This window comes from Balaenoptera physalus (assembly GCF_965194825.1).
Source record: "Balaenoptera physalus genome assembly, chromosome: 5".
In the NCBI taxonomy this organism is placed as follows: domain Eukaryota; kingdom Metazoa; phylum Chordata; class Mammalia; order Artiodactyla; family Balaenopteridae; genus Balaenoptera; species Balaenoptera physalus.
Genome location: NC_138884.1, coordinates 59,829,691 through 59,846,160, shown reverse-complemented (window position 1 = coordinate 59,846,160; position 16,470 = coordinate 59,829,691). Strand labels below are relative to the sequence as shown.

At 37.1% G+C, this 16,470-nt stretch overlaps 1 protein-coding gene and 1 long non-coding RNA gene across 3 annotated transcripts in view; one reads left to right on the top strand and one right to left on the bottom strand.

The window, feature by feature from the left end:
* The window catches only part of LOC309661892, a 157,769-nt gene that overhangs the window by 86,220 nt on the left and 55,079 nt on the right, over positions 1-16,470 (bottom strand). The window lies entirely within an intron of this gene.
* EPGN (epithelial mitogen) lies at positions 62-15,259 on the top strand. 2 transcript variants are annotated; one of them, XM_082463973.1, is made up of 5 exons: positions 62-5,117; positions 5,650-5,739; positions 8,477-8,597; positions 9,329-9,481; positions 10,909-15,259. In XM_082463973.1, the coding sequence occupies exons 1-5, from the start codon at positions 5,075-5,077 to the stop codon at positions 10,961-10,963; spliced, it is 462 nt and encodes a 153-aa protein (XP_082320099.1). In that variant the 5' UTR covers positions 62-5,074; the 3' UTR covers positions 10,964-15,259. The 2 variants fall into 2 exon arrangements, with proteins under 2 accessions (XP_082320099.1, XP_082320098.1); XM_082463972.1 differs by having other exon boundaries at positions 9,329-15,259.

Genomic DNA, 16,470 nt, shown 5'->3' with positions numbered 1-16,470 from the left:
TCTTTGTTCATATTTTTGTTATCTATTTCTTCAGAGCATGCTGGGGAAATGTACAAGTTCCTCAAACATGAAAGAAAAGGTTCTATAGCCCATTCCAGACCAATCTTTGTCTAATAACCCTGATAAAAGTTTAAGTTCAAAGCTCCCAAGCTAACATTTCAGAAAGACCCTCTTTTTACTATTTAAGTGCCCCAAGTTCCCAAAACAAACATAATGACCCAAAATACATTTACATGGAAAAGGTGAAGTCTGTAATTTTGAGCTTCCTCCTCCCCCACCCCAAATGCAGGAGTTATTTTTTAGAAATATTTTTCCCCTTTGGTGAGGCTAAAATTCAGGAGTGAGCCTTTCCAGAGACCAATTAAACCACTATAAAGGAAAAATTATTCTAACATTTGTTAAAAATATAAGGACAACTTTATTCAGGACTATTGCAATGGGGTCGAGACTATCACAATAGAAGAGATTGAAAACTCCAAATATAGCTGCGACAGCAATGGATTTATAGGCAATGAAGAGAGTGAGGGGATCAGTAGATGGAAAATTACTAAGAGGAACTTGATTAGATAACAAGGCTAGAGGGATTCTTGTTAAACTAGCTTACCAGGATTCTTGTTAAAGTTAGGCCAGATATCAAGGGTGGGAGATAGGGAACTTGATCAGATATGGCAGGGACAAGGGTGCAAGGAGCAGGGCAGGGGGATTCTCCATAAACTAACTTAGCAGATTTCTTTGCTAAAACTGGGCTCAACAGGCTAAAAGTTGATGCCTAGTTGAGAAAAGGACTAGGAGGAGTCTAACTAAAGTTTGGTCAAGAAGGAAGCCTTTGTCAACACATAAAGGAAAAAAAGTTGGTTCATTGGTATCATGACTTTACTTGTGCATATTTGGGGTCTATAAAAGACATATGATTGTCTTGTGGAGGAGGTTTGGAGAAGTAAGTTCTCTTCTCCTACACGTATCTGTAAAAAGGACCCTGAAGAATTAATGAGGATTGAACAATAACATGAGGACATGGAGGTGAGAATGAGCTTAGCATATATATATGAAAGCAAGGGCTACAGTCAGACTGAAATGAAAAGTGTGTTGCAGAGTGGTGGAAATACAGCTGGATAACAGCAGAAATAGATTAGAGAAAGCCTGGATAAATCAGAATTTAGACTCTATTTAGTCAGTGATGAGAGTTGTAGTTAAAGCCTAGAAGACGTTATCACTGATTATCATGAGGAAGTTGTAAAGAGGAGCTTATTTTGGAGAAGAGATAATATGTTCAGTTTGACATGTTGAGTTTGAGGTGATGACATAATATATAAATAAAAGTCCTGACATAGTATCAGTCTGGTATGAGAATAATTCATGGCTAGTGATGAAAACTTAAGATGCATCAACATGTGTTAACCACTAAATTCCTAACCTTGATTGACCACTATACACACCCTGCATCTTTCTACACTTGTTTGATAGTAACAGCTGTCTTTAATTGAGCACCTATCATGTGCTAAATGCTTTACTTTTTTGTTATTGTTGTTACTGACAATCCACATTTGATATATGAGGAAATCAATGCTTGAGGTTATTAAAAAGTCTCAGCAAAGGCCAAATGGATAGCAAAGGTAGAACTGGAATTCAAAGAAAGGTCTGTTAGGATGACGTGAGCCAGAACCCACTCTCTTTTCATTCTATCACTCTACCTCCCCTCAGTGCCCACCTCCCCTGCCACCTAGAATTCTTTCTCTTATCACTATATGTCTAAATTCTATTTGCTAATTAAGATTCACTTCAAACGAAACTCATCCATGAGAAATGCTGTGAGAGTTTGACCAAGTCCCACTGCTGAACTCTTATACACATTTATGTACACATTCATGGCAGTCATCCGTCTCTACCCAGCACTGTAGCTATGTATGTACTTTCCTTCGCCCCCTCTAGTTCTCTGAGGTCAGAGTCCATGCAGGATTTTTCTATTTGTCTTACAAACATTACATGTTACAGGCATAAAATGGTTTATGAATGGATGAATGGCAACTGAATTCCTGAGAATTACAGAATAAGTTTAGAGAGAGATAAGCAATGGGCTGATGACCATTTCCTGCCAATGTCCAGCAACAAATTTTGGCTGTTAGTGAAAGAACAAGAAAGAAAAAGGGGACTTCCCTGGTGGCGCAGTGGTTAAGAATCCGCCTGCCAATGCAGGGGACACAGGTTCAAGCCCTGGTCCGGGAAGATCCCATGTGCGGCAGAGCAGCTAACCCTGTGCGTCACAACTACTGAGCCTGCACTCTAGAGCCCATGAGCCACAACTACTGAAGCCCACGTGCCACAACTACTGAAGCCCACGCGCCCTAGAGCCCATGCTCCGTAACAAGAGAAGCCACCGCAATGAGAAGCCTGCGCACAAGGAAGAGTAGCCCCCGCTCGCTGCAACTAGAGAAAGCCTGTGCATAGCAACAAAGACCCAATGCAGCCAAAAATAAAATAAGTTAATTAAATAAATAAGTTTAAAAAAAAGAAAGAAAGAATAAAAAAGGAAGGAAAAGAGGAGAGATGAAGAAAGGAAAGGAGGGGAAAGAAAGGGAAAGTAGGAGAAGGGAAGGAAAAAATAAACTTAATGGCAAGGGAAGGGAAGAGAAGACACTTCCAGAGATGCTTATGACTAGAGAGAGATGAATAAACTAAAAAGACAAAAAATGGTCAGAGGGAAAAATGATAGTGGGGTGCTGCAGCTCTTAGCCTTCTTTCTCACTCTAACATGTATCAAGAATGAATACAAGTATCCGTGAGGCCATGTTACCGTACCCACCTCTCCCATTCTTCAGGATTGCAGAAGGACTCCCTGATGAGAGGATTGAAGATGTGAAGATAGGAGATTTTCCTATAGAGAGTGTAAGTGGGATCCATCATGATGAGTCCCAGAGGAAAAGAAACATATGGGATGACTTGGAGCTATTTTCTTAAGCTCAAGTGGTAGATGAGTTTCTATATTATATGACTTAATTCACCAGAGTGGAGAAACATCTAGAGAGACAGTGGTCCACTTCTCTCAGCCCAAACATGTGTAAAAGCCACAATTCATTTGTTTAGATTCTTATGGTAAGGTAATTTACTTAAATCTTGATCTTAGGAGACAATTTGAATTTCTCTAAGGTCAGTATACTGACTCCTACCAGAGGACACAGCTGGGGAACTGGAGAGGGCGTATGATCTGGAATCTGAACATGGGCTTAAGTCCTGACTCTAGGGTGTGTCCTTTGGCAAGTCACTTAATTCTTTTGAGTCTTCATTCTTTATTTGTCATATGGGAATAAGAATAAGGCCTGTTGTTTATTTCTTTATTCACTCAAGACAGACTGATTGAGTATACTCTACACTATATATTAGGCACTGGATTTGTTGGGGCCGGGATTACTGAAGACAGAATTGAGATATGTGTGAAAACCTTCTGCAAAATGCAAAGCACTGTCAAGTGCCAGTTAACAGTTACTATAAAGATGGTTGTGGTACTATGTCCCAGTCTTAGAAATAAATATATTTAACATTAGACCTAGCATCTTCCTCCTGAAGCTGCAATTGGTTGTGGTTTATTTAATCCTCTGTAAATGATTTTTCCTTAAATTCTTACCAGTGATACAGAGATGATTATTTGACTTATAATTCAAATATGATTTGCTTGGGAAAAACTGTATCCAGAACTTGTCTTAATAATAAATAGTTTTTTAAAACTCCACGAAAGTAGGAATATGAACTGTAGGCACATGTAAAGCAAGCCAAGTATACTCTTTTAACTTTAAAAGGATGACTCTGTGGCAAGCGATTGCCCAAGGTATAATGAGTTCAACAAGCTCATTCTTGTGTGATTTCTAAAGCCAAATTCACATTTGAATAGTGAAAGGGATCCTTTCCGGTAAACTGAATTTGCTGGGTGGACGTAATGCAAATGACAACCTATCTTGACTTAAACAGGTTTTTAAGGTACAGAAAATATGAGCAACTGAAATTCCTGGTAGAAAGGTGAAATACCTCAGCAAAACATATTTATAAATTATTTATAATAATTTGGGGCAAGTGAAAAATTTATGGAAGTTCCTATAGTCACAAAAAGTAATAGTAATAATTACATATTTTGGCCTTAAAAGTGGTACTCTAATAATCATAAGTAGATTAATAGTAAGAAAAATTTGAATGTTGTATTAAACTAAAAGCTTTCTATTCATTAGATGTACCAAACATAAATATTTTAAATATTTTAATTTTACCTTAATGGAGATGACATTATTATTATTATTACTATTATTATTATCATCATCATCATCATTATTTTAGTGCTTTACTAGAGCCTAATCATTGGAGCACATACTTAAGAACTGTAGTTCCTAAAACTCGGTAGCCTATTCCATTTACTCAGAAAAATAAATGGCAGAATGACATAAATGTCAATCTTATGCTCTTAAAAACAATTATTTTTACAGAAATTGAAATAGTAAAACTAAGTAGCAAAAACCAAAATGGAATATTAAACCTTTATTTTTACACACATTTAATTGTTCTCTCCTGCCCATAAATTACAAAATATCTTGATTTGCAGTGGAACCCAATCTGTACTGAAAAGTAGTGTAACTGACTGCAGCTTCAGAGATATTTCTTTTATGAACAGGTTAAGATGTTTCCTAGTTTGGACATATCAAAACTCCCCTTTCTTGGAATCTTTTATAGGTCACTATCGACTTTGGAGCTGGGATAATTCTGTTCACACCAAGGGGGCTTTTCCCGAATTCAGATTCTTTTTTGTTGTTTTAAGTATGTTTACAGACACTATTATGCCCACAGGTAACAGGAAACCAGTGTTTCAAAAGAAAATTTGATCACACTGCTAGATAACACAGGTATCCTAAACAAGTATACGAACGCCTCGAGGCTTCAAGCTGCTGCCAGAAAGACATATTTTTTTGATTGGTAAGAACTGCCAGATGACGCTTCATGAAATATAAATGCAAGAAAGCCTCCGAGAGCTCAATAAAAACCTTCCACCCGTCATTGTAGGAGGATAAGAGCAAGATACTGTTAACAAGTGCAGGAAATGGCTTTCGGAGTTTCAATATCAGTCTATTTCTTATTCAATGGTATGTCATTTCTTTTTGTTGTGTTAATTTTGTGTCATTGTAAAATGTGAATAGGATTTATGTGAATTAGTGAGGAGTTGGCTTTTAGCAGTTATTCTTCATGACAAAGATCCAAGCAAGGAATTTGTGAATTAATTTAGTTTCTTATGTAATGTATGTTCCTCTTTTAACATATTTTGACACCTCTTTTTCTGAGATCTTTATATTGTTTGTTCTATACAATTGAAGAGTAGTTGATACATATGATATGATAGCGTCCTTGTGACTGAATGAGTTTATAAAATGTATTTCTTTCCTCTTAATAATTAATGTGTTTCTACTTTCTCTAACTATAATGTAGTGAGTGGAATTGATATGCATGAGAAACTATCAGGAAACTGCCCTTGTCAGGTTATGGATTTCAAATGTAAATGAATTAAAAATAGAACAGATGTGGGACTAGATAGAATAACTTTTGATCTGTTGCTTGTATGTAGAAGGAGGTTCACCTGCTAAAGATGCCTTCCCTCCCCCCCCACCCCCTTTCACACAGCTGTGACAGCATTGACTGAAGACGCAGCCAGGACTGTAACACCCCCAGTCACAACCCAGCAAAGTAACTGGACCGTTAACAAAACAGAAGGTATTTTCTTCACACTTTTGTATTTCAAGTGACTTTTTTTTTTAATGTTTGAGAGAAATTTGGATTGTGATAAAAGCAACACTGGAAATTTTTAAATATATATTTTATTATTAGACAATCTTTTATCAGGATGCTGTTAAATGGAAGTGACAGGTAAATGTGTCAGCGAAGAATTGTCTTTTTAAAAGGAGGAAGTGAAGCAAATGAGAAAAAGTTGTTTTCAGTTACTGTCCTGGATGTGAAACATGCCACACTTTCTGCTTGATTCCTGCTGGGTTCCCAATAACCCATGTGCTTCTAGAAGCAGTTTGTCCCTATTTTGGCATTCTTGATGAGTGACTTTATATTTTGATCTGTGATTGTGAGCTTTGCAGCCAAATAAATTTATGGCTACCAGATGAAGCCTTAATCCACTTTCCCCCATCTTTGGAAAGATCTTTTTTCTTGTCTTTGGGGGCTTTTATTGTTGCTTTAGTATATGCTATACCTCCCAACCACTTGTATCCAATTTTTGTTGTTGATGGTGATGATATATTTTATTATTGTTATTAAAATAGCTTCTGGCCACTGTTGAGCATCAGCATTTTTCCAAACTCTTTGAACTCTTAGAGGTGAACTTGGGAAACTTGTTACCTGCCAAGACCTGTGTATCAGGTGGTTGTGATTCTCACACAAATCACATGCCACCCCCTGATGTGAAGATGGGCTTCGTGACTTAGGACCAAAGAAACACCATATCTTGCTCTCAGAGGGAGGCAAGTAAAAGAAGATCAAGTTAAATATTTTGTTTCTGAATAGGAAAGATAGTAACAGTTAAGTATTCTTCATTTCACCAATAATTTTAAATTTAAAAAATTTGCTTAAAATAGTTGGCTCATTTGAGTTTTTGAATATATATCAATTTGCAAATTAAAATTAGTGTGGCTTTTAGAATAACTTTTAGCCAAATTCTTCATGTCTTTTGAGCCTTTAAACAAAGAGAAAACATCTTTGTTGAGAGAGAATACTGTAGAGAATTAAAGAAGTACAGTTTCCTCTCAGTGACATAACAGTGTGCCCATCACCACCTGTTTTCTTCCCTAACAGTGAACTGCAAGGCAAATTCTCCAAGTTACAGGTAATAATTATGGACAAAAGGGATTGAATATATCACTTCAGTAGTTTTTCTTTGCTTTCTTGATGGGTGAATTTTAGTTCCCTGCTTTTCATTTAACTTAAAAATCTGAATCCAGTATCTCAGGAAAGTTTCATGAAGTTATAACTAATATTCTTCTCCTTAGAGGAAAGATGAGGCTCTAGTATATTCTTTCTTTGTAAATGTCTTCTCTCAATTCTCACATTTTCTAGTAAGTCCTGGTTCAGGCTTGGTTAATTGAACTTATTTAATCTTGAAGTAGGAAGAACCTAGCACAGTTTATAATGAGAAATTCCCACTGCCTTAGAATTAATTATCAAGATGAGAAATTAGATTTACTATACCACATTTAACAAAATGAATATGAATTTTAAGGTAATGTTGTGTGTTCTCAACCAAAATGAAGTTCTATAACAGTATCTTGTTGGTGACTTAGTACCTAAAGATTTAGTATTTTCAATATAAATAAGTATGCCTTTTTAGATCTTTTTCTCCTGAAAACAAATAAGTATGATTCTCTTAATCTACTTAGCAAGGTGAATATAATATAACATGATAACTAAGGTTGAGGAGATATGTTTATTCATAACAGTGACAAAAATAAAATGCCACTAATTCTTCTTGTGAAGAATTTAAGAATCAGTAATTAAAGTATACTAAAAAGAACTCATTTACGCTGTTTTGTCATTCCCACTGCATAAACCTCAAGGACAGTATAGGTATATGTCTTTAGTACATCAAGGAATGAAGGATGAGCGCCCTGAAATCTATGTATTTTGCCACAGTACAGCTTCCCAAAGGGAAGTTTCCAATAAAGAGGCTTCTGGACACTTGACCACAAAGGTTTCGCCAAGTGTTGTCATTTGCATAGTGTTAAAGCTAGAAATCAGAACCCAGGTTTTCTAATTCCAACTCCAAGGCTTTTCCCACAATATCATAATGCCTCTTAACTGAGTAAATTTTCTAATTAACATCTGAAGGTATTGTCTTAGCTATGTTAAGCCTGAGCCAGAAGTTGTTTCTGGCTTCACCTATAGGTCATAACAATACCTCTTCTGAAATCAGTTAGGGAAAACAATCCCTTTTCCATTAGCTACTTAAGGTAGTCTGCATAAGAAGAAGAGGGGATTCTCATCTCACTCTTCTCTGGGGAATGAAAAGAAATCAAGTTCATTATCTCCCAACCATAAATCCAAATCTTCCTGAGTGCTACTTGTCAGGTGTAAAGGAGAGAATGAAAAAAATTGTATTATTTCATTTGTATCCAGGCATATATTTGGGAAGCCTTGCTCAGGACAGCATGCTAAGACTAGAATCAATGCTGCCACCTTTTGGCAAACTTGTATCTCTATCTTATTACATAGTTTCCAAAGAATGGAATGATCATCAATCCACCTCCAGCCCCTAATTCATTAATATGTCTTAGATGATATTAACCCAACCTTTGTAAATATAACCTGTCAAAGGAATCAATCAATAGTTCAAATGACAGAGCACTCAAAGAATATTCTTAAAATTAAAGGTCTTTTTGTATATGTGTTACAAATCTACTGTGGAAGTGTGACCCACCTCATCTGTTAATACTGTATCTCCTTTTTCTAGCTGGCTACACAGAAGGACCCATAGCGCTGAGGCTCTCACATCCTTGCCTGGAGGACCACAATAGTTACTGCATCAATGGTGTTTGTGCATTCCACCATGAGCTGGAGAAAGCCATCTGCAGGTAATTGCAAAGAACTTCCCAAGCCCTAGAGATGGGAGAAGGAGAATGTATGCCTCCTTTCACATGGTGTTTCACAACATTTCCACACACCTCCATCTTATCTAGTAAAAAAGGTACATGATCTGAACGTGATTCACCAATTCTCTTTGTATTTGAATATCTAAGGAGTCTTTTTCTAACCCACCTAGTTCTCATTACTCAAAAATATGGTTCCTAGATTAGCAACATCTGTATAACCTGGGAGCTTGTTGAAAATGAAGAAGCTCACACCGTACTTCAAAACTACTGAATCCAAATCAACTTTTAACAACATGCAAAGATGTTTCCAAGTTTTTACGTATAGATTACAGGATAAAATGAAACAGACTATGGCAAAAACACTTCAGGAATATAAAGTTCTAGATCAACTGAGATACCATTTTTATGATCATTGATTTGCTCAGCATCCTCCTATGAAAGAGTAGGTTAACAATTTTCTAGATAAACTCATGCAAGGGTCCTACCTTTCCCTCCTACCAATAAGGGAAGCTGCATTAATATGGGGTCTTAATCAAATGATTATTGTAAAATACATGGCTTCTTCAATACATTTAATAGATTGGCTTTCATTTGGTATTGGCCTCTTTAATTTAAATCACTTTTTATTAAATTTTTTTCATTCTTCGAAATTTGTCATTTGTGTTTCTATCATAATGAGTTTTAAAATTATACATTCTTTTCTTTTTTTAAAGGTGTTTTACTGGTTATACTGGAGAAAGGTGTGAGCACTTGACCTTAACTTCATATGCTGTGGATTCTTATGAAAAATACATTGCAATTGGGATTGGCGTTGGATTATTATTAAGTGGTTTTCTTGTTATTTTTTACTGCTACCTAAGAAAGAGGTATGAAAAAAAACAAATTATGAAGTCACTAGATACTCATTCATTTGACAAATATTCACTGAGCCCCTACAATGTACCAGGCACTGACATATATAATTTTTTAGTGAAAATATGGCTGTAAATCTGGCAAGTTCCTGCATATTTGTTTTGATGTCTTTTCTCATAAACCCAGACAAGAGGTAAAAATTTACCCACAGTTGCAATAGGATAGTTCCAATTTACAGTTTCCCTTCATCCCCAACTCTGTCTGCCTACATCAAAGTTATAAATGTGTAGGACAGTCGGCCCACAAGGGTAAAGATTAATGTGTTTTGTGCACAATTATATGAAGTGTCAAATACCATGTCTGGCACACCATAGACGCTCAGTAAACATTTGTTGAATGGACAAATCAAAATATGAGTATTAAATGAATGAAAATGTGTGATAAATGTGGGCCATTTTCTTCCCAGACATTAGTTGAGGGTATATTCAGGAGATACTGTCTACTGCTAAAAGCTAAACAAGATAAATTTGATCCACTAAGTATAAATTACTCATGCATTAATTATTAATCATTATTTCTGGCTTTTCCACACTGGTAATTTTTCCTTTAATCCATGTATAGGGAAAAGTCAAGAAATAATGTGATATACATTAAAGAAAAGGTATAAATACATTTCCCTTGCTGTACTCTATTAACTAAGTTGTCATTTTTAAAATGACCAAAAATTACTGTACAACATTAAAAAAAATTGTTTGCTTAATAATTGCATCTTAGAGAGAATAAAATCTGTTATATCAATTGTGGATCAATTGATATATAAAATCTGTTATATCAGTTGCCTAAGAGACTAAGAAAGAAAATAAAAAAGGAAGTAAGACCTTTTAATATTAACAAGACAGCTGTCTGGGATCAGGTTCCCTAGAAGCTGAACCTGAGATAGAGATTCCTGACTGAGTGATGACTGGTCGAGAGAATGCTCAAAGGTGAAATCTGTAATGAAGTAGGAAAGCTAGAACAGAGGAAGAAGGTAAGCAAAGATGTAGTTTAGCTGAAGTCTATCCTCAACCTGACTCCAAAGGGAGACCTAGAACATGACTGGCATCGCTGCCCCATCCCAAGAAGGTGAGGGATCTTGGTTGTAGTACCCGGCGTCATCAGGCATGGGTGTCAGAGTGCTCCTGGCAGGGGAAGGGGCAGGGGCTTGGAATCTCCTAGGAATCTTCAGGCAAAGTCCTCTCTTGGCTGAGGACAATCTTCTAGAGAAGGATGGTGCTATGAGCCCTATTAACACCCACAGCTGCTGGGGGATGGGTATACCAGTGGGTAAAGAGGGTATGGGTGGGATACCAAGAGCAACTGCTACACCAGAGCATTTATATAATCCTCAATAAGCTATACAAACAGCAGTCAAATTCATATGAAAACCAATACTCTGTTTCAGGTGTCTAAAATTGAAATCACCTTACAACGTCTGTTCCGGAGGAAGACCACTATGAGGCCTTTGGAAGAAATTTTCATGAGTCATTGGTGAAAATCAGTGGGTCCAAAACTGAAATTTTCAAGTGAAACAACAAAACTTCGTAAGCTGACTAGAAAGTTGGGATCATGATGAAACAAGAGAATAAATTTCAACATTGGTCCTTAGACTTTGCTATTTTTAAAGTGCCACGGGAGCCAAGGGAACAAGGTACAGTGACAGAAGTCAAGTTCACAGTTCTACTCTGGGTTTGTTGCTGCTGTGTGATTATTGTTCTCACTGCAGAGAGACTGAGTTTTATGCTTCTGACTATGTCAGATGTGAATTTTCATGGGAATAATTATCAACCTTGCAGCCAGCCAAAGCAATGCCAAGCTTGGATTCTTCACTATGCTTGCTACCAGGGTTCTGGACCACTGCTCTACGGACCAAATCCCAAACATGATGCTTTCATGGTGTCTAAAAGAATGTGCTATTCAGATGAGATTACTATTATGGCACCTCCAGTGAACCAAACTTATGATTGAAGTCTAAGCTAGAGAAAAGAAATGGAATGTCCAAGGCAAACATAATCATACCCAACTTGTGACAACACTGTGAAATATGGAATAAGCTAAAGAGTTTCTGATGACTGAAAGCTATCTGGATACTGAGCCCTGAGGAGGCAAAACGTTTTTGTTTCTGCATGGATTATAAAATTTTGTGTTGGACTCACTGGTCCCCGAATGCTTATGTTCATCACTTTTTCCTATTGTTAGTGGAATTACCTGGCGATTATCTACTTGGACTGAAATTCTAAAATTCTACTAACAAATAAAATTCTACAATTGGCTCTGAAATAGAAACTGAAGAACATGACATAAGAATTTTCCACCAGCCAACAGTGGGTGGAAATTTTCTTTACCATTTCTGGGTACCAGAGAGAAGATTTGCACAGAGGGAGAGAAAACGGAATATTGGTAGAAATAACAATTTGAGAATTAGGGTCCTTCCTCTCTAATCATATTTCTTCCATCTAATTTGAATAGTCTTGTTCAGGTCCCTTAATTTCTTCGGGCTTTGATCAGTTTCTACAAGGTCCTTCTAGCTCTAAAATTTGATTGTGACAGAAGAGAGAAAATTTTCCACCTCTCAACTCCATCTCTGTCCCCGACCTCACCTCTCACCCCACTGGATATCATCTTAGGTGTATATTTTATTATTTGGTTTGTAAAATAATAATTTAAGAATTTGTTTTTAAAGGAAGTAAAACATGAAATTAAAAATAATAATATCTTCCATTTTTCTTTTAGATTCAATCTAAGACTGTGGACTTTTTTTCTATTGTGGTGTAGATAAGCAAAATAATTTTGATCATGAGATGGGTTAAAAAAAGATCAAACATGAATATTCTTACAGTGGTAGCCCAGTAGCAAGCCTTTCTCTTATATTAAGTTGTGACTTTTCATTCACTTCTAAACAAAACTACATTCTGCTTTCCTTTGACTAGAAGGCATTTCACTTGCTTTGTTTTTCCTTCAGAAGGAATTTAATGCAGATGAATTGCAGGTCAGCACTTTCTGCATGACCTCACAAAGTATGCAGAGGTTACATCATACCAAGGAGTGGGGAGATGAAGGTTCCTCCCAGTGACTCCAGTGACCGCACCTAGAAAGCTAGGCTTTTCCTGAGCATTTCAAAAAGGTGTTAAAAAGCTGGGTAGAGTCCAGGAAGAAACACTAAAGCTTAATTAAGGACTGCCTCCCAATGAAAAGAAGAGGAAGTAAGGGTAGAGTCTGGGGAGGTGATAACCTAAAAAGTTATAAATATTTGCTGTCTATAAATATTTCTAAAATGTAAACATAATTGAATTGATATTAATCAACAAATTAAAATTCCCAGAATGCCAAACCAAAAAGTAAACCAAAACATAAAACCAATAGAAATTCAATTTTTTTTCACCTGTGGAAGAGTATATATTAACATTATAAAATCCACCCAGTGAGACTACATATATGGAAATTTATTTATTTATCTATTTATTTTTATAAATTTATTTATTTATTTATTTTTGGCTGCGTTGGATCTTCGTTGCTGCCCATGGGCTTTCTCCAGTTGCGGCGAGTGGGGGCTACTCTTCATTGCGGTGCACGGGCTTCTCATTGCAGTGGCTTCTCTTGTTGTGGAGCACAGGCTCTAGGCGTGCAGGCTTCAGTAGTTGTGGCACGTGGGCTCAGTAGTTGTGGCTCGTGGGCTCTAGAGCGCAGGCTCAGTAGTTGTGGCTCAGGGGTTTAGTTGATCCACGGCATGTGGGATCTTCCCGGGCCAGGGCTCGAACCAGCATCCCCTGCATTGGCAGGCGAATTCTTAACCACTGCGTCACCAGGGAAGTCCCTATGTATATGGAAATTTAGAGTGTAGCTCATGAGAAGCCATCTGTTTATGGTCCGTCATACAAAAGAATCTTGTGATAAACTCCTAGAGTTCATTTTCCGGGAAGGAATCCCTGGCATTCCTATGGCAATATTTACATATGTAAGCAGGCCTTAAGTAGGAAAATGCGTAAGTATAAGATGTTCTGCAAATTTTTCATTTTCTATTTTTTCCTATATGCAATAAGACCCTGAAAAAAGCCTACCAGTGAAGCCCTGGCATCAGAACTACATTTTCAGCTATTAGGTGAGGTGGGTCATTTAGGAAAGAAATGAGAACATGTTTCTGGCATCTTTGACTAAATCAAACGGGCCAAGGGGTTCATCAATTTCTTTTATTTCCCATTTTGTCTCCTTCCTGTGTCTGCCCTTCAGTCCTTGAGAACACATTCTTAGGTCATCAATATTCATGAGTGAGTCATTAGTTAGCCTTTTGGAGCATAATGGCGGTGGGAGCAAACACTATAACTTCAGTCACGCTTGAGTGAGTAAATTTACAAAAAGGGAATTATAACTGCTTGTTATTGTATCTTCTTTCTCCAAATTACTTTTCTGTATAATTATGTTTTTATAATGTTGGAAAGTAGATGAAATCAAAACACAGTCCATCTTTTAGTGTTTACTGGCACAATACAACCCTTAATTTTGAAACATCTATTTTGGTGACGTCAAGAAGATTTCTATTCATTATATGTAATTGAAAAAAAAATGTCTGAAGGAAATAACAAGGCAAACATGAGTAATTTAACCTTTTGATGTTGAACTTAGGATGATTCGCCACAGAGGACATGAGTAAACCACTTAACTTCTCTGTCTTACAAACTGTAACACATTCTGTGGTATGATATAAATATTGATATCCTACAACTCATACTCATGGGAAGGGTTACCAGAATCTCTCTGTTGCAAAATACCACTCTTTCTGGCTTACATCATGACTGCATGACATCAGGATATTAGCAGTTGCCAAGATGAACTGGAAGTGTGGAAATTTAATTTGTGAGCCTGGCACTGCTAATCTGCATGAGTCCACATTTCTGTCCAACCTTTTGGCACAGCTCTAGTCAGTAGTATATTCAGAAGCATATCTTCCAAATTCAGCTCCAAATTTCTGTGAGATGTTCAATGAATGCACGACTCAGAGTACAAGGGCCTAAGTAGTTAATATCCTAAGAATTCAAAGGCTAGACTCCTTGAGAATACCCACATGAATAAATGTGTCCCATCTGGACATTTCACTCCTCTGCCAAAACTAAACATGAGGGCTGTTATAGATTTGGACAACACCCACAGCTTCCAGAGAAGCATCTCCTAAAGATTAGGAATGCGATGATATGGTAACAAGAACTGAATTGTTTAATCGGGTCTTATCTCTATACTTCATGGCCTTTCTTTGTAATTTTTATGTCTCAGATAATATTGGAGCATAAGTCACTTAGATTGAAATTCCGTCAAGACCATAGCCAAGCAGGTATCAAACTAGCAGTGTTAAGAGAATGTTAATTAGGCTTCCCATCTTTCTGGAAAAAAATGGCACATATAGATTTTTTAAATTGCACAAAAATATTGATTCAATATTAAGTCCCTTCACAAAGCAAGTTGAAGTAATAGTGTAATATAGCTATCATTTATAAGCACTTATAATATTTGAAAAGCATTGTTAGCTTTGTTTCAATTAATCCACACCTATATGTAATTGAGGCTTAGAGAAGGCAATTCACTTTTTCAAGGTCACATAGCCTTTACGTGGCGGAGCCTAGACATGAACCAGATAGATCTAATGCCAAAGTCCCTCATCTAAACCCCAGATGATAATGCTTCCCAATATTTTATGAGAAATATTAGTGTTGGGGTTGGTTTCTTGATGAGCTTGGAGATATACCCAAGAGACTTGTATACAAATTTTTAAAAGTTCTTTTCTTTAAAATATATAAAATAATGACCTTTGTCATGGGTCAACCACAAAAATTCCCTGGTGTCATCTGCAGATTATTAAAATATGCATATCTTCCTTAGGGTGGGGCCAGAACAAGCTTCAAGTGCCTGTTGACAGTTGAATGTACAGTCTGGGGAGAGACTTTAGACTGTAAATGAACCCTGGTTTATCCTCAGGACATAGAGAATGAGGTGGTCATTTGGGAACACTTGATCCCTGTTTGTGGACAAGGGTTTGCTGGCACCAGTGTTATCCTAACTGGGACACTCTTGGTTCAGTTTGGTAATGAGATGAGGAGTGAGTGGTGTTCACATCTATAGGAAAATCTCATCAACCTCCTTCCAACACATCGCTCTCAATCCTACCCTAGTGCCATATATACCTTAGAGAAAAAGTCAATGGTAGTGGTCCAGCTTGGGGCAAAAACTGGAAGCAACATTAAAAAAAATCTGCAATGGATGGACACTTCAAGGACCTGTGATCTAGTCTGGCTGTATGATTATCTAACTTTGCTGGGGCCCTTTGGACAGGCTATCCTTGTCTGTTAAGTGAAGAAGTTATACTCTAGAGATGACCTCCACACTCCCTTCCTGGTCAAAAGTCATATGTTGAAAATGTGCAGCCTAAAAGGCAGATCCAGTCCACAGTCATATTTCCTTTGGCTTTCATGATGTTTGTTTTAAATCAAGCCCATATTTAGAAATCAAGATGTTTTAGTATAAAAATCCAGCTTTTCTAGATTCTAGAAAAATAGGAGATATAGGGGATATCCTAGAAAAATAGGAGATACAGAGCTCTGACCCTGTATTCTTACATAGCTTTGATCAGAAGGAGTGCTCCCTTGACACCCAGACTGCTTCTGTCACTATGCTTCCCATTCAGGGTTCCCATAGGCCTTAAAGTCTGCCTCCATGGTTCTTTGATTGGATTAATTTTAAGATCCTGCCTCATCTAAATTCCTCTGAGTCTAGTTATCAGAGTACCTGCAGAGGGCCTTGTTGTACTGCAAACCACTCAAGCCATAAAAGAATCTCAGATTCTTTAGGAGAACCCACACTCACCTGGAAGCTGGCAGGGGCAGCATCCAATGACTCAGACTCTCTGCCCTGCCCATGCCCTCGGTCACTCTCTGCTACAATCTTTGTCAGATTTGTTTTCTCAGTGTTCAATCCTGCTTAT